The following is a 17,226-nucleotide window of genomic DNA, read 5'->3' on the forward strand; positions in this document are numbered from 1 at the left end:
TAATTGTTACTGAAAGAGATTTATCACCGTTTAACTTGGAGTCTTATCACTGACAAGCATTCTTGATTAATATATTTTCCCAAATTTGAATTATATAAGCTGGTTTACGTCCGGTTTATCGATATTGGATCGTTTTCCAATAACCAGTTTAACTAAACCGGACATAAACCGATCCATCTACAATACATTATGATAGGCTAGGAAGTAACTGGAAGCTCCAAACCATTTTCTTTGGATAGACTAGGAAGACTCCACCGCAAACCGTTCCATCTAAAATACATTCTGATGATTAGTTTGCCTTCGATGGAACAAGGATGTTAGGCCTACGCAAAATAACCGAAACCAAAAAACCAAACCGAAACCGGACCGAAATACCCTAAACCGGACTAATACCCTCAAATACTCGAGCAGTTCATATATTTTTATATCTGAAATAACCGAACGGGTACCCGGAATATGTAAAAATATTAATTATATATACATATAACATAACTAAATATATATTTTTAATTTAAAAATCTATTAAAAGTATCTGAAAATAGTTGAGGATAACTACATTATTATAAAATATCCGAACTATCCGAAAGTATCTTAAACTAACTCGATAGTTTTATCCGAAATATCCATAGTAATCCGAAATATCCAAAAACATTATCAAAATCATCCTAATGATTTGATATTTAACCCTAAATAACCGATATTTTATTCACATTATCCGAACTACCTGAACTATCCGAACCCGAACCGGATCCAAATGAGAACCGAATTATTTCCGGGTATTTCCGGTTCCTAGTTTCACTATCCGAACCGAACCGAACCCGAAATTATTCGAAACGAACCGAACTGAAAATAGGTCAAGTAGTAAATGGATCTTCTAGCCTCTTACCCGAACTACCCGAAACCCAAAATATCTGAACCGAACCGATACCCGAAATGCTCAGGCCCAAAGGATGTATATCCTTCTACATACCGGTCTCTAAATCGAGCCAAAAATCACAAATTATAATCCTTTATTCTTGGATCTTTTAGCCTCAATCTATATATTATATATTCTATAATTTATGGTTAATCTCAATTATCCATCTCTCGTTACATACTGGTTTTAGAATCATATTTTCCCCTACCAAAACCTGCGACATGCATCATGCATGTTTTCTCTTCACAACTCAGAGAACCCTTACCTCACAGAATTACTTCCATTGTTCCATTTTCACTTAAATTGACAATGATAGTAATGAACTAAAAATTCTGAATCATTTCCAAGGTATAACATCTAGAGAGAATGACAAAAAAACAGCTAATATCGAAGTTGTTATGCTTCTAAACAAATAGCACTTCTCTATACTTGTTATTGATCAGGAGGTGTTACAGGTGACCAAAATATTCAATTAATTTATATCTTGAATTAATTATTTAGGATTATATTTTCATTAAATCCTATATTCATAAATTTAATTTACTTTTACGAAATTAAAAATATATAAATACAAAATAATTTCTTAAGTCTGGTCCATTCTAGTTATTTCAATCCTTTTCAAATCGTGTTGCTATTAAAAGGTGTGTAATAATTGCATTGCTTCCGAACTGGCATTACTATTCACAATTTTTACCCATTGCATCCTACCAAATCACATGGCTTCCACACTCAAATCGCTATCACACTTGAATCGCATTGCTATTTAAGAGAAGACAAGAGAGAGATAAGTTGATCGGTTCCAATGAGCTACCCAACCTACCCTAGAGTTGGGCCTGACAAAGGAAGAGAAGATAAACATAGGACAATTAGCCGGTACGTGTTAGTGTGTTACCTATCCTATAGCCGGACAGTCTAATAAAGAGAAGACAAGACATGAGCTCACTGGTTCTTAGCAGTTTTTATACGAGTTCACTGGTTCTTAGCAGTTTTTAAATACGAGTTGATACTAACATGGCAAATTGACTGGAACATTGAATCGTTGGATCGTAGTTCGACCAGTTTTCATTACATTTCAAAGTTAATACATATGGTAATACTAGTAGTTAAATGGAACATCGGAGCAGCAATTATTGGTTATTGACTACAATAACAACATAAACAATACGTAATATGTTTTGCAGAGATAAAATTTTGAAACGAAGATTACAACATTATTAAATCCAAAATATGGATCTTAGTAAATATCAAAGTTTAAGCACCAGTCTCTCCTGCCTTTTTAGCATCTGCAATTACAAAAAAAAAAAAAAAGTTTCAAGTCCTTTTTTGGTTTCACTCAGATGCTAAACCAAGTCATCTCACGACGTATGATCTGATTCTAATAGGCTTTAAGTATGATAGATCATAGATCATAAATTCCGACCCTGTTAGTCTGTTTCATGCATGATAACATACAAAGCTAACCGACCAGTTAGAGTTGTTACCGATTATACAAATGTACCAGATATAAGGATCCGGTTCATTAATTACCTGGGCCACACCGAATAGAGCACTTGCGATCGCATCGGGACGTCTTTCTCGCTGGAAAACATAAAAAAGGTAGAAAGATTAAAAACAAGATATTTAGACTAATCCCCAGAATTTGTGTAGCGTTGGGGATTCATATAAGTGGAGAGAAGCGTATATGTAAATGAAGAAAGAAGAGGGTGCTCACAGTCGCGCTGGACGCAGGCGGTGGAGCAACCGTCGTAGCAGTCTCCAGGGCCTAACTGAGCCTCAGCAACCATATCCAAATTGGAAGATAAAGCCACCAGAATCAGAAGAGCCGCCACTATTGTCACTTGCTTCTTCATCATTCTTCTATTGTTTAGATCTTTGATTTTTTTTTTCCTTTCTCTTTCTTCAAATTTGAGCTTTTGTGGTTATTTATAGAAATGTCGCAGTTGCCAGGTTTGACCACTAGTCCATGTACACGCGTCATGATTACTCTCCTAACATTATCTATCCCTTTAACATTACTGCAAAATTTATTTAATCTTTTTAATTATGACATTACTGCAAAGTTATCTACTAAATTTTTGTATATTTGTCGGTTACTATTCAAGATCGACGGTGGACCAACACAAATTAATGGACTAATTAGTGGTTATGCCATTAAGTATTGGATTTTTAAAGTTAAACCCCCTAGAATAAATTTGTTTTAGGTAAAAACGGATCAACTATCTATTTCCCCACGATAACTATCATATAACATCAGAACCCCACCAGACTATGGCCTCGTGCTAGATCACCACGAATTGGTAGTTGTAAATCTTTTTTTCCATGAAAAGTTAGTTCGAAACTTCATTACCCATAAAACATGGTTTTACATCGGTTTGCTGGTTTTATTCGGTTTATTCTTAACCGAACAAACTAAAATTAATTAAACCAAATAAAAACTTAATTTTATATATAATCTATACTATTAAAAGGGAAACATTCTGAAAAAAATTCTACTTATACAAAGTTGTTGGACCTATTCACTAACTAATTATAATTGTTGGTTTTACTTTGGCTTTGAATGGTGACCAATGAACGAAAGAGAACACTGAATTTCTTAACATTCCCTAAAAAAATCATCATATACAAGGAATAGTTTTTCCTTCTTGTTCTTCCCCATTCTTTTTTTGTAGAGAAATATAGAGCAAAAACATTCCTTGTTAAATTTGATAAGGAACAAGCATTCCTTTTGCATTCCTGCAATTTTATTCTTATATGTTCCTTTCCTATTCGTTCCTCGTGTTCCCGAAAAGGTCACCAGTCGGAGCCTTATATTTCTCTAACTATACTTAAATAGTTTAACTAACTATACTTAAATAGTTTAACTAAACTCATTTATCACTCCAATATATCATGTGACATACCAAAAAGATTCCATAACGTTACATAAGGCCCATTTTATTAAACTAACATTTTATCAAGTCGTGTGTTTTTTGGTACCTAATTTCACTAACAAGCAAAGATGTTTCCAGATTATACATGACTTATGAGTAAAAAAAATGAACAAAACATAATCATCAGAAATCAAAAGCTCATGCTTTGAAGAGATCAAAATGCACATCAAAAATCCAAATCATCAACAAAATAAGGTTAATCATTTTCACGAAATATCCCGTGAAAGTTTCTAACCTAAATCCCCACCTGAATCAATCATATTGAATTGCTTTTAGAAATCACCAGAAGATCATCTTATTCTATTATCATAGATTCGAGGGATTACCTCTCTTTTAATTGAATTTAGATTTTTGTAACTTTTTACTTTTTTTAAATACGAATTTGGGAGTACTGACTTCTTCTTTTTCTGTGATTTAGGTGATCTATCTTCTCTATGGTTTAAGTTTTGTTGGACTTATATTTGTAGGGTCTTAGAAACGCTGATCAGCAGTGGGAGTTAGCGAATGATGATTTCATGGGAGGGGAAACTCATCTTATCGAAGAAAATTCATAGATGCAACCTGTTAACAATGACTCTACCTAATCTCTAAATTCCGTAGAACACATTGACGGATTGAGAGCAAAAAAAATGAATAGTCTGATAGAGTGACTGGGGTTGCTTGAAGAGTTACAAAAACAAGAGGAGGAACGAAAACTGTTTAAGCAACAAGATAATAAACTAAAATATAAGTTATACCATATGGAGAAGCATAAAAAGGCAATGGTCTTATATGTTTCTCAAGTAGGAAAAACCAGGGTTTCCTCTGAATCTCTCACCGTGTTTACCCAAAAAGAACGAGAGGAAAAGAAGGCTCCCTAGGATCGGGTTTGAATTTGAACTGATGTTGGAAGATAGCCAGACATGTGTTATTGTGAGAGAGGATAGTAACAGTTAGAGTAATCAATAGCAACCCTTTAGAATCTAGACGTAAGAAGTCAACCTGAGCTTTTGAAGAAAATGCATGTCCAAGCTATGTTGTACTGGTTTAAGAAAAGTGCTAAAGCAAATGAAAGCTAAAGCAGAAGCAGAAAATTGCTTGCAACATAGGAATTGGCGCAGCGTACGAATGGGTGAACGGTCGATCTAAGAATTTAGGGTTCTTCGAGACCTGTTCTTGGATCGATCAAGAGTTTCTTTCGATAGCTTCTTGAGACCAACTTCTTGTTTGAAGAATTGAATCGAATCGAACAAGGGATAAAAGCGAAAGCTCTTCTTATTATAAAATCAAAACGTATCTAGTATCAGAGCTTTAGCTGCGTTTATATAGCTCTTCTATTAAACAAACCCTAATAGAAAAGGAAAACATAAGACTTACGTAAAAAGGAAGTTATGAAAAAAGAAATAAAGCCTAAACCCAAAACATATAAGCTAAAGGAGTTATGATTCAAATGCTTCATGTTGGCGCCAATGATGATGATGATGCTGCATCAGGTCTCCCTGGGTGAGAAGGATTCGACCGCGAATCTGGACCATTGGTGTCGGAAACAAAACGAGACAAATACTTGACATTAAACACATCAGAAGTGTTAATATCAGCAGGGAGACGGAGACAGAAAGCATTGTCATTTATACTTTCCAGGACTTCGAGCGGACCTATCTTCTTGGCTTTGAGTTTGTTGTAAGCATGAGCCGGCATCCTATCCTGTGTAAGATATGCCCAAACGAAATCTCCAACTTCAAATACAAGACGACGTCAGTGCTTGTCCACATGACGTTTGTAGTTTGCCGAAGAAGCTTCTAAATTTGTGATGGCTTGCTCATGGAGATGCGTGAAGGAGTCGACAAACTTTGCTGCATCGCCATGAATGCGAGTATGATCCGGTAGAGTAGAAAGATTGACTGGAGCTCGAGGAACTGTTCCATAAATAACCTGGAAAGGAGAGAAGCCTAAACTCCGATTAAAAGCATGTCTGTGGGCGAATTCAGCTTGAGGCAACTTCCCATCCCATGTTTTAATGCTATCACCAACTAAGCAACGCAAGAGATTCCCTAAAGATCGATTTGTCACTTCAGTTTGGCCATCGGTTTGGGGGTGATAGGCAGAGCTCATATCGAGAGAAGTTCCCAAAAGCTTCCAAAGAGAACGCCAAAAGTGTTCAAGAAAACGTGAATCTCTGTCGGAGACAATAGACATATGCAATTCATGTAAACGGTATATCTCCCAAAAGAACAATGTAGCTACCTGTGAACCGTCGGTCGTCTTCTTACAAGGGATGAAGTGAACCATTTTTGAGAAACGGTCAACGACGACGAAGATTGAATCAAAACCTCGTTGAGTACGAGGAAGGCCAACCACAAAGTCCATACTAATGTCCGTCCATGGTTGTGTCGGAACAGGTAGAAGCACATAAGCATTTGAAGAAGTTCCTTTAGATGTTTGCACACGACACATCTCTCAATAAATATTTCCATATCGCGGCGGAGAGAAGGCCAAAAGTAGGAAGTGGTGACGAGGTGTAAGGTTCGATCTCAGCCAATATGACCTTCGCAATGGAGTTCCGTAATGAGCTGCAACCAGAGGCTACAGTCAGGAATGCAGAGTCGTAACCCATAGAAAAGAAACCCATCGTGCAAGGTGTAGTCCGCAAGTGGTGTTCCTGATGACAAAGTTGCAAAGATGTTACCAAAGAACGGATCACTAGGATAAAGATATGCAAAGGTGGCGAAGCCGGGAACTGATGTGTGAAGAACCGTAAGAACAGAATGCCTGCGACTTAAGGCATCGGCAACTCTGTTTGGAGCACCCGAAGTATGTTTGATGACGAATGTAAATTGCTGGAGGAATGCTATCCAAGATGCCTGGCGCGACGAAACTTTCCCTTGGCTGCTTAGATGTTTCAATGCGTCATGGTCGGTATAAAGAACGAAATCTTTATGAAACAAATACTGCCGACAATGTTTGATGGCTTGGCTGATTGTATAGAACTCGATGTCGTAGGTGCTGTAACGAAAACGTGCACCAGCTAATTTCTCACTGTAGAAGGCAATGGGACGGCCTTTTTGACTCAAAACAGCTCTGATGCCTGTCTTCGAGGCATCGCAATGTAGCTCAAACACCAAAGAGAAGTCCGGGAGAGCAAGGACTGGGGCTGAGCAGAGTTTATCTTTAATGACCAGAAAGGCTCGAGCAGCTTAGTCCAGGTAAAGTGTCCATCGCGTATGCAGTCAGTAATAGGTGCCATAAGACTACTAAACTGTGATACAAAGCGCCTATAGAAGGAGGCAAGACCGTGAAAGCTACGAACCTCGGTGATCGTGGTCGGTGATGGCCACGACTGTATCACAGATATTTTGGCGGGATCAACAATAAGTCCATGTTCCGAAACAATATAGCCAAGGAAGTGTACTTTAGAGGAGCTAAACTAGCACTTCTTCAAGGTAGCATAGAACTTGTCCCGGCGTAATACAGTGAGAACGTCTGAAAGGTGGCGCACGTGTTCCTCCAGTGACGTGCTAAAGATCAAAATATCATCGAAGTAAACGACGACGAATTTGCCAATGAAAGGACGTAATGCATGATTCATAACACGCATGAAAGTACTGGGAGCATTAGAGAGGCCGAAAGGCATGACAAGCCATTCAAATAATCCTTCGCGAGTCTTGAAAGCTGTTTTCCATTCATCACCGTGATTGATTCGTATCTGATGATATCAACTTTTCAAATCAAGCTTAGAGAATGTAGTTGCCTTGCCGATCTGGTCCAGTAGGTCGTCAAGACGTGGAATCGGAAAGCGGTAACGGATTGTAATTTTGTTGATAGCTCTACTGTCAACACACATTCTCCACGAACCGTCCTTCTTTGGAATGAGCAAGGCGGGAACCGCACACGGAGAGAGACTTTCACAGAGAAATCCCTTTGCCACGAGCTCCTCCACTTTCTGTCGCAGCTCTTCGTGTTCTCTTGGGCTCATACGGTAGTGGGAACGATTTGGTAATGCTTTGTCCGGAAGAAGATCGATGCGATGCTGGATGTCCCGTACTGCCGGGAGTCCTTCGGGTAGATCTTGTGGGAAAACGTCGGTGAAGTCTGAGATGACAGTTTTAAAGGCTTCCGGAACTTGAGGAAAGTGCTGATTGGCTACTAGTTTGGTAACAAGAACCAGAACCGTGCCTGCGTCACACATGGCGTCGATAAATGGCTTTCTGCGGAGGAACATTACCGGCTTAGGTGACGGGGATGTAATGGTTTCAGGTGTAGGCTTCAACACAAGTTTGCGGTTTGCAAAAGTAAAGGTGTATGTGTTGAGAAAGCCATCATGAATTACGCGTCTGCCATATTCCCATGGTCGTCCGAGAAGGAGGTGGCAAGCATCCATAGGCACTATGTCACAGTAAACTTCATCTTGGTACGACGAGCCAACAGAGAATGATATGAGAACACGTCGAGCGATGATAAGGTCATGATCTTGTTGTATCCAAGCAAGTTTATAAGGAGAAGGGTGTGGTTCATCTTTCAGATCAAGCTTCTGAACGGCATCAGCGGCAATGACGTTCTCAGTACTCCCCGAGTCAATAACAAACGTGCAGACCTTACCATTAATCGTACATCGAGATTGGAACAACCTCTTGTGTTGGGTAAATTATGTGTCCGAGCGAGGTGCTAGACATGATCGACGTAGAACAAGAAGCTGTCCGTAATCAGGATAGACTTCTTCTTTAGTTGGTTCCTCATCGTAGATAGGAGCTGGATCATCGTCTGCTTCTTCAATGAGGAGACCGCGACGAGCTCGTGAAGGACAAGCAGACTGGCGATGGCCATGTTCGCCACAAGAGAAGCAACGTAGGCCGCCAGGGCGTTGTTGTTACGTGGTGGTTGCAGGCACAATCGCTGTTTCTGTTTTGTTAGAAGTGGTGTCCGGGGTAGTTGTGGTTGTGGAAGCTGTTGTTGTTCGGTTCTGTCGTGAAGTACCCCAAGGCTGAGAACCAGCACGAGACTGATTTTCTATTGTTATGGCCTGTTGATGAGATTCAGAGATGGACTGTGGTCTGAATAGGTTCAGGGTAAACTGTATTTGTTGACAGAGTCCTCCAATAAAGCGCATGACAAGTTGCTCTTCAGAATCTCGAACCTCCACCCTATTGATCATCTTGAAGAATTCCGTTGTGTATTCATCAACAGTGCGACTGCCCTGTCGAAGATTCTGCAATTTCTGAAACATCAATTGATCATCGTTGTAGGGAAAAAAATTTTTTTGCATCTTGCGTTTAAGTTTGTCCCATATGGTGATTTTCGGTTTGCCTAAGCGAGCGCGAGTTGTTTTGCTCTGTGCCCACCAGGCGGATGCATGATCGTGAAAACGTATTGCAAGGAGAGGGACACATTTTTCGAGTGGGACTTCCTTGAACTCGAGGATTTCTTCGATGGTGACGAACCAGTCGAGTAATTCTTCTGCATTTGTGGAGCCTTTAAACTCCGGGAACTCGATTTTAAAACTTGACTTCCATGCTCTGTCGTTGTGTTTTTAATCGGAATCAAAGTTGTTATTGATGTTGCGGTGACTACGAGCTTGTTGTAGCGGAGCAAAAGGATTGTCGTCCTCATCCTCAGAGTCCGCGGGGATACTGGTTCGGTTATTACGGTGAGGCGAATCGCGGGGGTGGCATTTTATGTTGTAAGGGCGGCTACAGAGTCCACAAGGGCCGTGACTTGAGCCTGAAGGTCATTGACGGATTGTTGGGATGCTGGTACATCGTCATCAGCTTATTGCTGAGAACGAGTTTTGCGAACCATCGTAGTGGTTGAGAAAGTTTCGGAGCGTAGCAGAGCTCTGATACCAAGCTGGCGCAGCATACGAATAGGTGAACGGTCGATCTAAGAATTTAGGGTTCTTCGAGACCTGTTCTTGGATCGATCAAGAGTTTCTTTCGATAGCTTCTTGAGACCAACTTCTTGTCTGATGAATTGAATCGAATCGAACAAGGGATAAAAGCGAAAGCTCTTCTTATTATAAAATCAAAACGTATCTAGTATCAGAGCTTTAGCTGCGTTTATATAGCTCTTCTATTAGACAAACCCAAATAGAAAAGGAAAACATAAGACTTAAGTAAAAAGGAAGTTATGAAAAAGGAAATAAAGCCAAAACCCAAAACATATAAGCTAAAGGAGTTATGATTCAAATGCTTCATGTTGGCGCCAATGATGATGATGATGCTGCATCAGGAATACTTTGTGAGAGGTAATCAACCTGATCTTTTGAAGATGATAGATATCAAAGCTACGAGTAATAAGTTTAAGAAAGGTCTTAAAGTAGTGAAAGCCGAAACTTGGTAAAGTTAATTATAACTATGATACGTTTGATCTTTTGACATTTTGAATTTTAGTTCACTGCCCTGTGGCTTGAGAGACGATGATCATAATTGGTTACCGAAAGTAAAGAAGAATGAGAAATAAAACATTATTCATCTCCAAGTAAACTCAATTTCAATATCTTCTTACTTAGTTTAAGCTGTAATTGAAATCATTAATCTTTGAAAGCTGTTAAATATAATTAAATCTAATTAATATCTATACTATTAAAAATTAAAAAAGATGAAGTCCTAAAAAATCTACTTAAAAGTTGTTAGTGTATATATATATATATATATACACAATTTGAGAGTGTAAGAGAATCCTAAAACAATTTCACTTGAAAAAATGAGATTTCATCTATATACATAGTTATATTGTAGAAATATAACTAAAATTATTAAAATTTCATATTAATTTCAAAACTCACAAATGTAACTTTAATATGATCATTACAAAACTCATAAATTAAAATGCATAACATAAATACAATGTATTAACTTTATATGACAAATCAAATAGTTTATTTAATTTTGTATACTAATAAAAAGTATATGAGAAGTTTAATCACATTTTTCTGGGATTTTACTGGATCAACATGTGTCGGTTCACAGGTTAATGGCGGGTTTTTAGGTTTTATTGCATTTTTAGTTAATGAGTTTTTTCATTAAATCGAAACCATATATGGTTACCAAATTTACCGATTCGACTGCGGATCTAAATTGTGTATGAAAACACTGTTTATATCTTAAGTCGTCTATAAACTACATATATACCCAACTAAAATGAATTAAATACTTTGTAAAAGTACAATATTTTTTCACACCATCTAAATGTAGTGCACTATTAGTCATCAACATATGGTTTCAGTTCTTTTTTTTTTGGTTTTTGGTGTTGTGTTTCTAGAAATTTAGAAATTTTTCAGGTAATTACAAAGTATAGTTCGGTTTCAGTTAAGTTATTTTGGTTTCTGCTTTGGTTCGGGTACCAAAGTTAGGAACCAGTTAATATCCAAAATAAATCCAGGTCCAATTTGTTTCCAGTTCGATATGGTTTTTGGTAATTTCAGATTTATAATAAAAATATTGGATAATTCGGGTTGGTTAGTTTAAATATCGGGTTATTCAGGTTGTTTGGACAAAAATACGAATAATTCAGATAAATTTTAATATTTCTAATAAAAAATTGGGTAATTCGCTTTTTGGGTAAGTCGGTTTATGAATAATATTTTTAGATATTTGGCTATTTAGAAATTAAATATAACTAATATTTGTTGGTATATAATTCGTATTTAAAAAATTGGATACTCTTAGTTTTTGGTTCTATCCTGGTTTTTTGGTTCTAGAGATATTGGATCCGCTCGGTTAAATATTAAATTCAGTTTAATTTTGTTTTTTTTATTGTTACGGTTTGGTTTCTAGGTTTCCGATAAATGTGCTCAAATCTATATTTTATCTTATATAAAAGTTTGTGTAAAAATAATTTATTTAGTTCTAAAATAAATCCGCACTTCCAAAGCGCGGGTCAAAATCTAGTTATTTTTTAAAAAAAATTCATCATCTTCTTCGCAAGTCTTTCTTCTTCTTTCTTCACGATTGCCATGGTGGAGCTGATGTTCTCTCATGATCAAACTTTTCCTCATTACTCTATTCATCTCTGTTTCAGTTTGCTGGTGAGAACAAATACAGTAAAAGGCAAAGGCCCATGGTATTGGAATCATTTCGTGCCAATATTACTACACAATACGGACGCCTCCACCGTTGCCGTCTAGTCGCTGGTTCCACGGTCTTTCCTTCTCCGCCGACACACTAAAAGAAAACGTCTCATATATAGCACGAGAAAAACGTTATTATAAGATAGCGCAGCGTTATGGCGAACGTTGTATCTTCCTCCGCAATCTTTTCTCAGACACTTTAGATAGCGTTTTATTGAATGCTAAGTTGAAGTATTAATTCGATAGCATTCTTTTAGTTGTGCAATTATATAACTTATAATAGCAAATAATAATTGCTATTATAACATTATTAAATATATATATATGCTATCTTTATCCCCTTCCCTTGTAGTGACATCTAGTCGAAAATGCAGTTTCTCCGGTAGAAGCTATGTCGCCGTGAATCATCATCACATGACCCCTCTTACCATCGTTGATCCGACTATCGTCTTCCTCCTTGTGCTATCATTCTGAATTTTTCATCTCTTTCTTCTGTTTCTTTCCCATTTTTGGTCACAAATCAGATAAGTTCAACTTTGAGTTATCACTATGCTTACGCACATGCATTTGATGCTTTCCAATTAATGAATCGTTGAATCCAGATGTTAATGGAACAAGTTGACCATAGCTTTAGCTGGTTTGACTTTTACTTTGTTGAAAAAAATATAAATAATTAGGTTTTTGTTTGGTTTAATTAATTTTAGTCTGTTTGGCTAAGAATAAACCGAATAAAACTAGCAAACCAATGGAAAACTATGGTTTATGAGTAATTAAGTTTTGAACTATCGTTTCGTGGAGAAATAGATTTATAACTTTCAATTCGTGGTGATCTAGCACGAGGTCATAGTTTGGTGGGGTTCTGATGCTATATGATAGTTATTGTGGTGAAATAGATCGTCAACTCGGTAAAAATCCTCAAACTAAGTATTTAACGAAAAAACTCCAAACTAATTTTATTTAATGAATTAAACCCTACCAGATCATAATTACTATTACTACCGGTAAATCTTTAGTTTGGGGGATTTCTACATTAAGTAAACATAGTTGAACGGTTTTACCATTAGAAATCGAAAAAGAAAAAAAAAAGAATTTGTTTATAATATTATCTAACAATTAGTACCTTAAATTTTCAAAATTAGCACTTTTAATTTTTTTTGTAAATATATGAGTTTAATGTGTTTTTAACATCAACATTATATATGTATAAATTAAAAACGTAAAAACCCAAAAAATATAATAAAAAATATCTAAAGATTTATTGTTACATTTTTATTAGATAAGATATAATTTCTATTATATTTTCTTGTTTTTTACATTTTAACCTTTTAGTAATTTTATTACAGGTAAATATTTATTACATTTTTATTAAATAAGATATAATTTTTATCATATTTTCTTGTTTCTTACATTTTTAACCTTTTAGTAATTTTATTACAGGTAAATTTTTAGATACTTTTTATTATATTTTCTGGGTTTTTAAAATTTTAATTTAGACATATATAATGTTCATGTTAAAAACATATCAAACTCATATATTTACAAAAAAATGCTAATTTTGAAAATTTAAGTTACTAATTTTTAGATAATATTATAAAATTTGATTTTTTTTTTCTGAATTTTTAATGGTAAAACTCCTCAACTATGTTTACTTAATGTAGCAACCCCTAAACTAAAGATTTACTGGTGGTATTGGTAATTATGACCTGATAAGGTTTACTTCATTAATAAAATTAGTTTGAAGGATTTTTCGTTAAATACTTAGTTTGAGAGCTTTTACATAAAACAAACTTAGTTAAGGGTTTTAACGTTAAAAATCCGTAATTATTCCATGATCCAACACAACTACATTAGATAAGTCATACTCCCTCCGTTCCCGAAAGTTAGATTTTTTAGGTTTTTTTCTTGTTTCACAAGGATATGTTTTCTATATTGTTAAGATATTTTTTTTATACTTTTGAGGAACATTAATTGAGAATATTTGAATTGATTAAATTTCATTGGTGAAAAATTATTTGAAAATGTATAATAAAATAAAAAATAAATTAAATTATACACATTTATTAAATTTTTAATAAACATGTATATTCTAGAAAATCTTAGTTTGAGAGAGAGGTAACCTACCATCATAGTCACTACGTCCTACACAAAATAGCTAGGAAATTGTGATTTTATTTTATCTTGAGCCGTTGGAATTAGTTGTCAAAAATTTCCACAGAGAAAAAACGACCACTTAGATGATGAACCACATTAGACACATAAAATATATAGAGAATAAGATTCACATATTAGAGCAGCCTCAACGGCACCCGCGGTTCTTAAAAAATAAATATATTAATTTTTAAATAAAAGATAGTTAAATGATTAAATTTGATCTTTTAAAAAAAAAACTTAAACCAACAGACAACTGACATTTGGATCTGGATTTCTTATGAGTTGCTTTAAATCTGTTAATTAAAGACTTCTTGATATTTTCTCTCTTTATTTCTATTTTATTTCTTTAATTTTAATTATAAGATACTCACTCAAGTTGTACCTTTGGAGCTGCTTTCCACTCTTCCACACAATCACATATACCATACAGGAAAACATTAGTTGATTGATGGAATACACCGAAGTTCCCGATTGACGGAGCATAATTCATGGCCCATACCCGATGGTCATTGCCTAAACCCTTAACGGGCCCTTAAAAGCCTTAAACGGATACGCGCGTCAATCTAACGCCCGCGAAAGGCGCGTGGAAGAAGAGGTCACTAACTTCCACAAGACGTGACGTCAAGAGAGAAAATATTCTAATCTGGAGCCGTGAAGATGCTTCTTCTTCTAATCTCGTAACTCTCTCTCTCTCTCTCCCCAGCTTCCCGGCGTCATTTCACGTCGCCGGTCTCGCAACACTAAACTTCCTTCGCTTCCTTAATCCCAGCAGCGTGGATTACATTCATCCGGTAGGACTTACGATCGCCGTTGATTTAGTTGTCTGTTTAGGAGTATGTATGACTTTAGGTCATACGATTTGATTCAGATTCAGATTCAATTTGGATTGTTTAATAGCTTGGAAAATATAATATGTCAGGATTTCTTTAAAAAAAAAAGATTTGGATTAGTTGTGTATTTTTTTTTAATAGTTGTGGATCTGAGATGTGTTGCTCCTCCATGTGAGTATAAAGGATTATTGAACATGACGATGGTTTGTTCTTTAATTGTTTATTAGTTGATTCACTGCCATGTCGCGTGAATGTTCGGTCAAGCACGTTGCTTTTTTTTTTTTGAGCCTCTGGCATGTAACGTGTTTGCACATCTTCCCTCATTTTTATTGATCAGACCCGACTTGTTCTCTCTCTCTCTCTCTCTCTCTCTCTCTACACTCTGTACATTGATAGAACAATCTGTTTCGCTACAAGGTAGAAACTTTAACTGCTTCGTTGAATTGGAATCTAGTGTGTAAAGAGTTGTTAAATGTCTGTTCTTCGATACATATGTGTCTTCTCTTTTGCTAAGTGTGTAGGGTTTTTGCTTGTTCTTGTTTCAGGTGTTAATCTTTTTCATAAGAAGATGGTGAAGGCTAGAAGGGCTAGACGCAGGGTTTCTACTCGACGGATCAGGGCAAGACCATACAAGTTCGCATCTTCATCAAGGAGGAGCGTGTTCGCAAACACATGTCCCAAGGTGACGGAGAAGAATGATTGGGCGGATGCTGTGTGCTCCGTCTGTATGGAGTGTCCACACAACGCTGTGCTTCTCCTCTGTTCGTCTCACGACAAGGGTTGCCGTCCTTACATGTGCGGAACCAGCTTCCGTTACTCCAACTGCTTAGATCAGTACAAGAAGGCGTCTGCTAAGCTAACGCCATCGCATCAGCAAGTGGTCAATAGTAAGCTTGAGGTTGAGAATCTGAAGTGTCCGCTTTGTAGGGGACAGGTGAAAGGGTGGACTATTGTGAAGCCCGCGAGAGACGATCTGAATCTTAAGAAGAGGAGCTGTATGCAGGAGGGTTGCTCCTTTTCTGGAGCCTTTAAGGAGCTGAGGAAGCACATGAAGAAAGACCATCCTTGCGCCCAGCCGCGTGAGGTGGATCCCGATGTGGAGCAGGAGTGGAGAAGGTTCGAGGTTGAGCAGGACCGTAACGATGTGATCAGCACGATCAGGTCGACGATGCCTGGCGCAACCGTGTTTGGGGATTACGTGATAGAGAGAGGTGCTTACGGTTCAGATTCAGATGAGGAGAGGGAGGAAGTAGGCAGGATCGGTGCTGGGATTGGTAGGAACCTAGTGAACGTTTTCCTTCTGTTGCAGGCTTTTGGGGGATCAGATCTCGCATCCGACACATCCCATGGTCTATCATCTGAATCGAATGACTTAACGATCAATCAGAGCGATGTGGACTCTTCTGAAGATGAGGAGGATGGAGCTAGATCATTCGCAAACCAGATGAGGAGCCGGAGAAGGGTTCTCCTGGGAAGATCAGCTAGTAGGAGACGTAGAGATAGAGAAGCTAACCAGAACTCAGACCATTCTAGATGATACAAATACTCTTTAAAAGGAAAATCTATGTTGGGTTTGTGTAGAAGGTACAAAATCTTAATATCCATTTGCTTTCTTTGTTTTAATTTTCGATAAAAAAAAATAAAAGGGAATGTATTCTGATGTACAATTCTGGATAGCAATTTATGTTGTTTATAGTTTACTTCTGTATCCTTCTGAATTTAGTAGGAAGGCCTTGAAGACCATTGTCTTCATGGATGATGTTTTACTCAAACCTTTCTTTACTGTTTGTTGTCTGTAAATTTGATGTTCTCTTGTGTTATGAAAACGTTTGGCTTTGTCAATTAATAAAAAGATCTTTTATACTACATGCGTTTTTGCTTAAGTTATGTTTCTGCACTTCTGTATCTTTGAGTAAATACTAGTATTTGTGTTTCATGAATCTGGATATGTAACTTAACTTCCAAATATTTGGATTTTAGATAGGTCAGGGCGTTCAGTGGATTTTTTCTGGTTTTCGAGTTCGGCCTTAAATATGTTGAGGTTGTGTTTGGATAATAATATTTTAGATTCGGATTTTTGTTAATTTTACGTCAGATTTGTTTTGGTTCAACTCATTTCGGATTCAAATATTTTTATAGATAGTATAAATATGAACTGAGTATTTTAGCTGTTTATTAGGTTTCAAACAAATTCAAATATCTGAATAACACCATTCGTTATAAAACTTTTCTCGAAAGTTTAATGTGCAAAATATATGTTATAATGTCCAATGGCATTACATATAATTTATCTAGGCAATGGATGCTTTAAAATAAAAAATTGTGTAAAGAAAACTCTCATGATGATATTGATAATTA

The 17,226-nt window shown here is 36.6% G+C and overlaps 2 protein-coding genes across 3 annotated transcripts; one reads left to right on the forward strand and one right to left on the reverse strand.

Moving 5' to 3' along the window:
- Nucleotides 1-1,940: 1,940 nt before the first annotated feature.
- BNAC03G75650D lies at nt 1,941-2,886 on the reverse strand. Its single transcript, XM_013801742.3, has 3 exons — nt 2,628-2,886; nt 2,444-2,494; nt 1,941-2,199 (listed from the first exon to the last, which is right to left on the reverse strand). The coding sequence occupies exons 1-3, from the start codon at nt 2,767-2,769 to the stop codon at nt 2,168-2,170; spliced, it is 225 nt and encodes a 74-aa protein (XP_013657196.1). The 5' UTR covers nt 2,770-2,886; the 3' UTR covers nt 1,941-2,167.
- Nucleotides 2,887-14,618: 11,732 nt separating this feature from the next.
- On the forward strand, nt 14,619-16,734 carry BNAC03G75640D. 2 transcript variants are annotated; one of them, XM_013801743.3, is made up of 2 exons: nt 14,619-14,829; nt 15,414-16,734. In XM_013801743.3, exon 2 carries the CDS (start codon nt 15,437-15,439, stop codon nt 16,403-16,405), a length of 969 nt encoding a protein of 322 aa, XP_013657197.1. In that variant the 5' UTR covers nt 14,619-14,829; nt 15,414-15,436; the 3' UTR covers nt 16,406-16,734. The 2 variants fall into 2 exon arrangements, with proteins under 2 accessions (XP_013657197.1, XP_022555602.2); XM_022699881.2 differs by lacking the exon at nt 14,619-14,829 and adding an exon at nt 14,942-15,285.
- The last annotated feature ends 492 nt before the right edge of the window (nt 16,735-17,226 follow it).

Source organism: Brassica napus, chromosome C3 (assembly GCF_020379485.1).
Source record: "Brassica napus cultivar Da-Ae chromosome C3, Da-Ae, whole genome shotgun sequence".
NCBI classification, from domain to species: domain Eukaryota; kingdom Viridiplantae; phylum Streptophyta; class Magnoliopsida; order Brassicales; family Brassicaceae; genus Brassica; species Brassica napus.

Excerpts from the sequence above, each read along its gene's own strand:
- BNAC03G75640D (XM_022699881.2), top strand. The coding sequence starts at position 15,120 with ATGTTCGGTCAAGCACGTTGCTTTTTTTTTTTTGAGCCTCTGGCATGT. Across the intron at positions 15,286-15,413 it reads ACAATCTGTTTCGCTACAAG|GTGTTAATCTTTTTCATAAG; the intron begins GTAGAAACTTTA and ends TTCTTGTTTCAG.
- BNAC03G75650D (XM_013801742.3), bottom strand. The coding sequence starts at position 2,769 with ATGATGAAGAAGCAAGTGACAATAGTGGCGGCTCTTCTGATTCTGGTG. Across the intron at positions 2,495-2,627 it reads CGCCTGCGTCCAGCGCGACT|CGAGAAAGACGTCCCGATGC; the intron begins GTGAGCACCCTC and ends TATGTTTTCCAG. Across the intron at positions 2,200-2,443 it reads CTCTATTCGGTGTGGCCCAG|ATGCTAAAAAGGCAGGAGAG; the intron begins GTAATTAATGAA and ends TTGTAATTGCAG.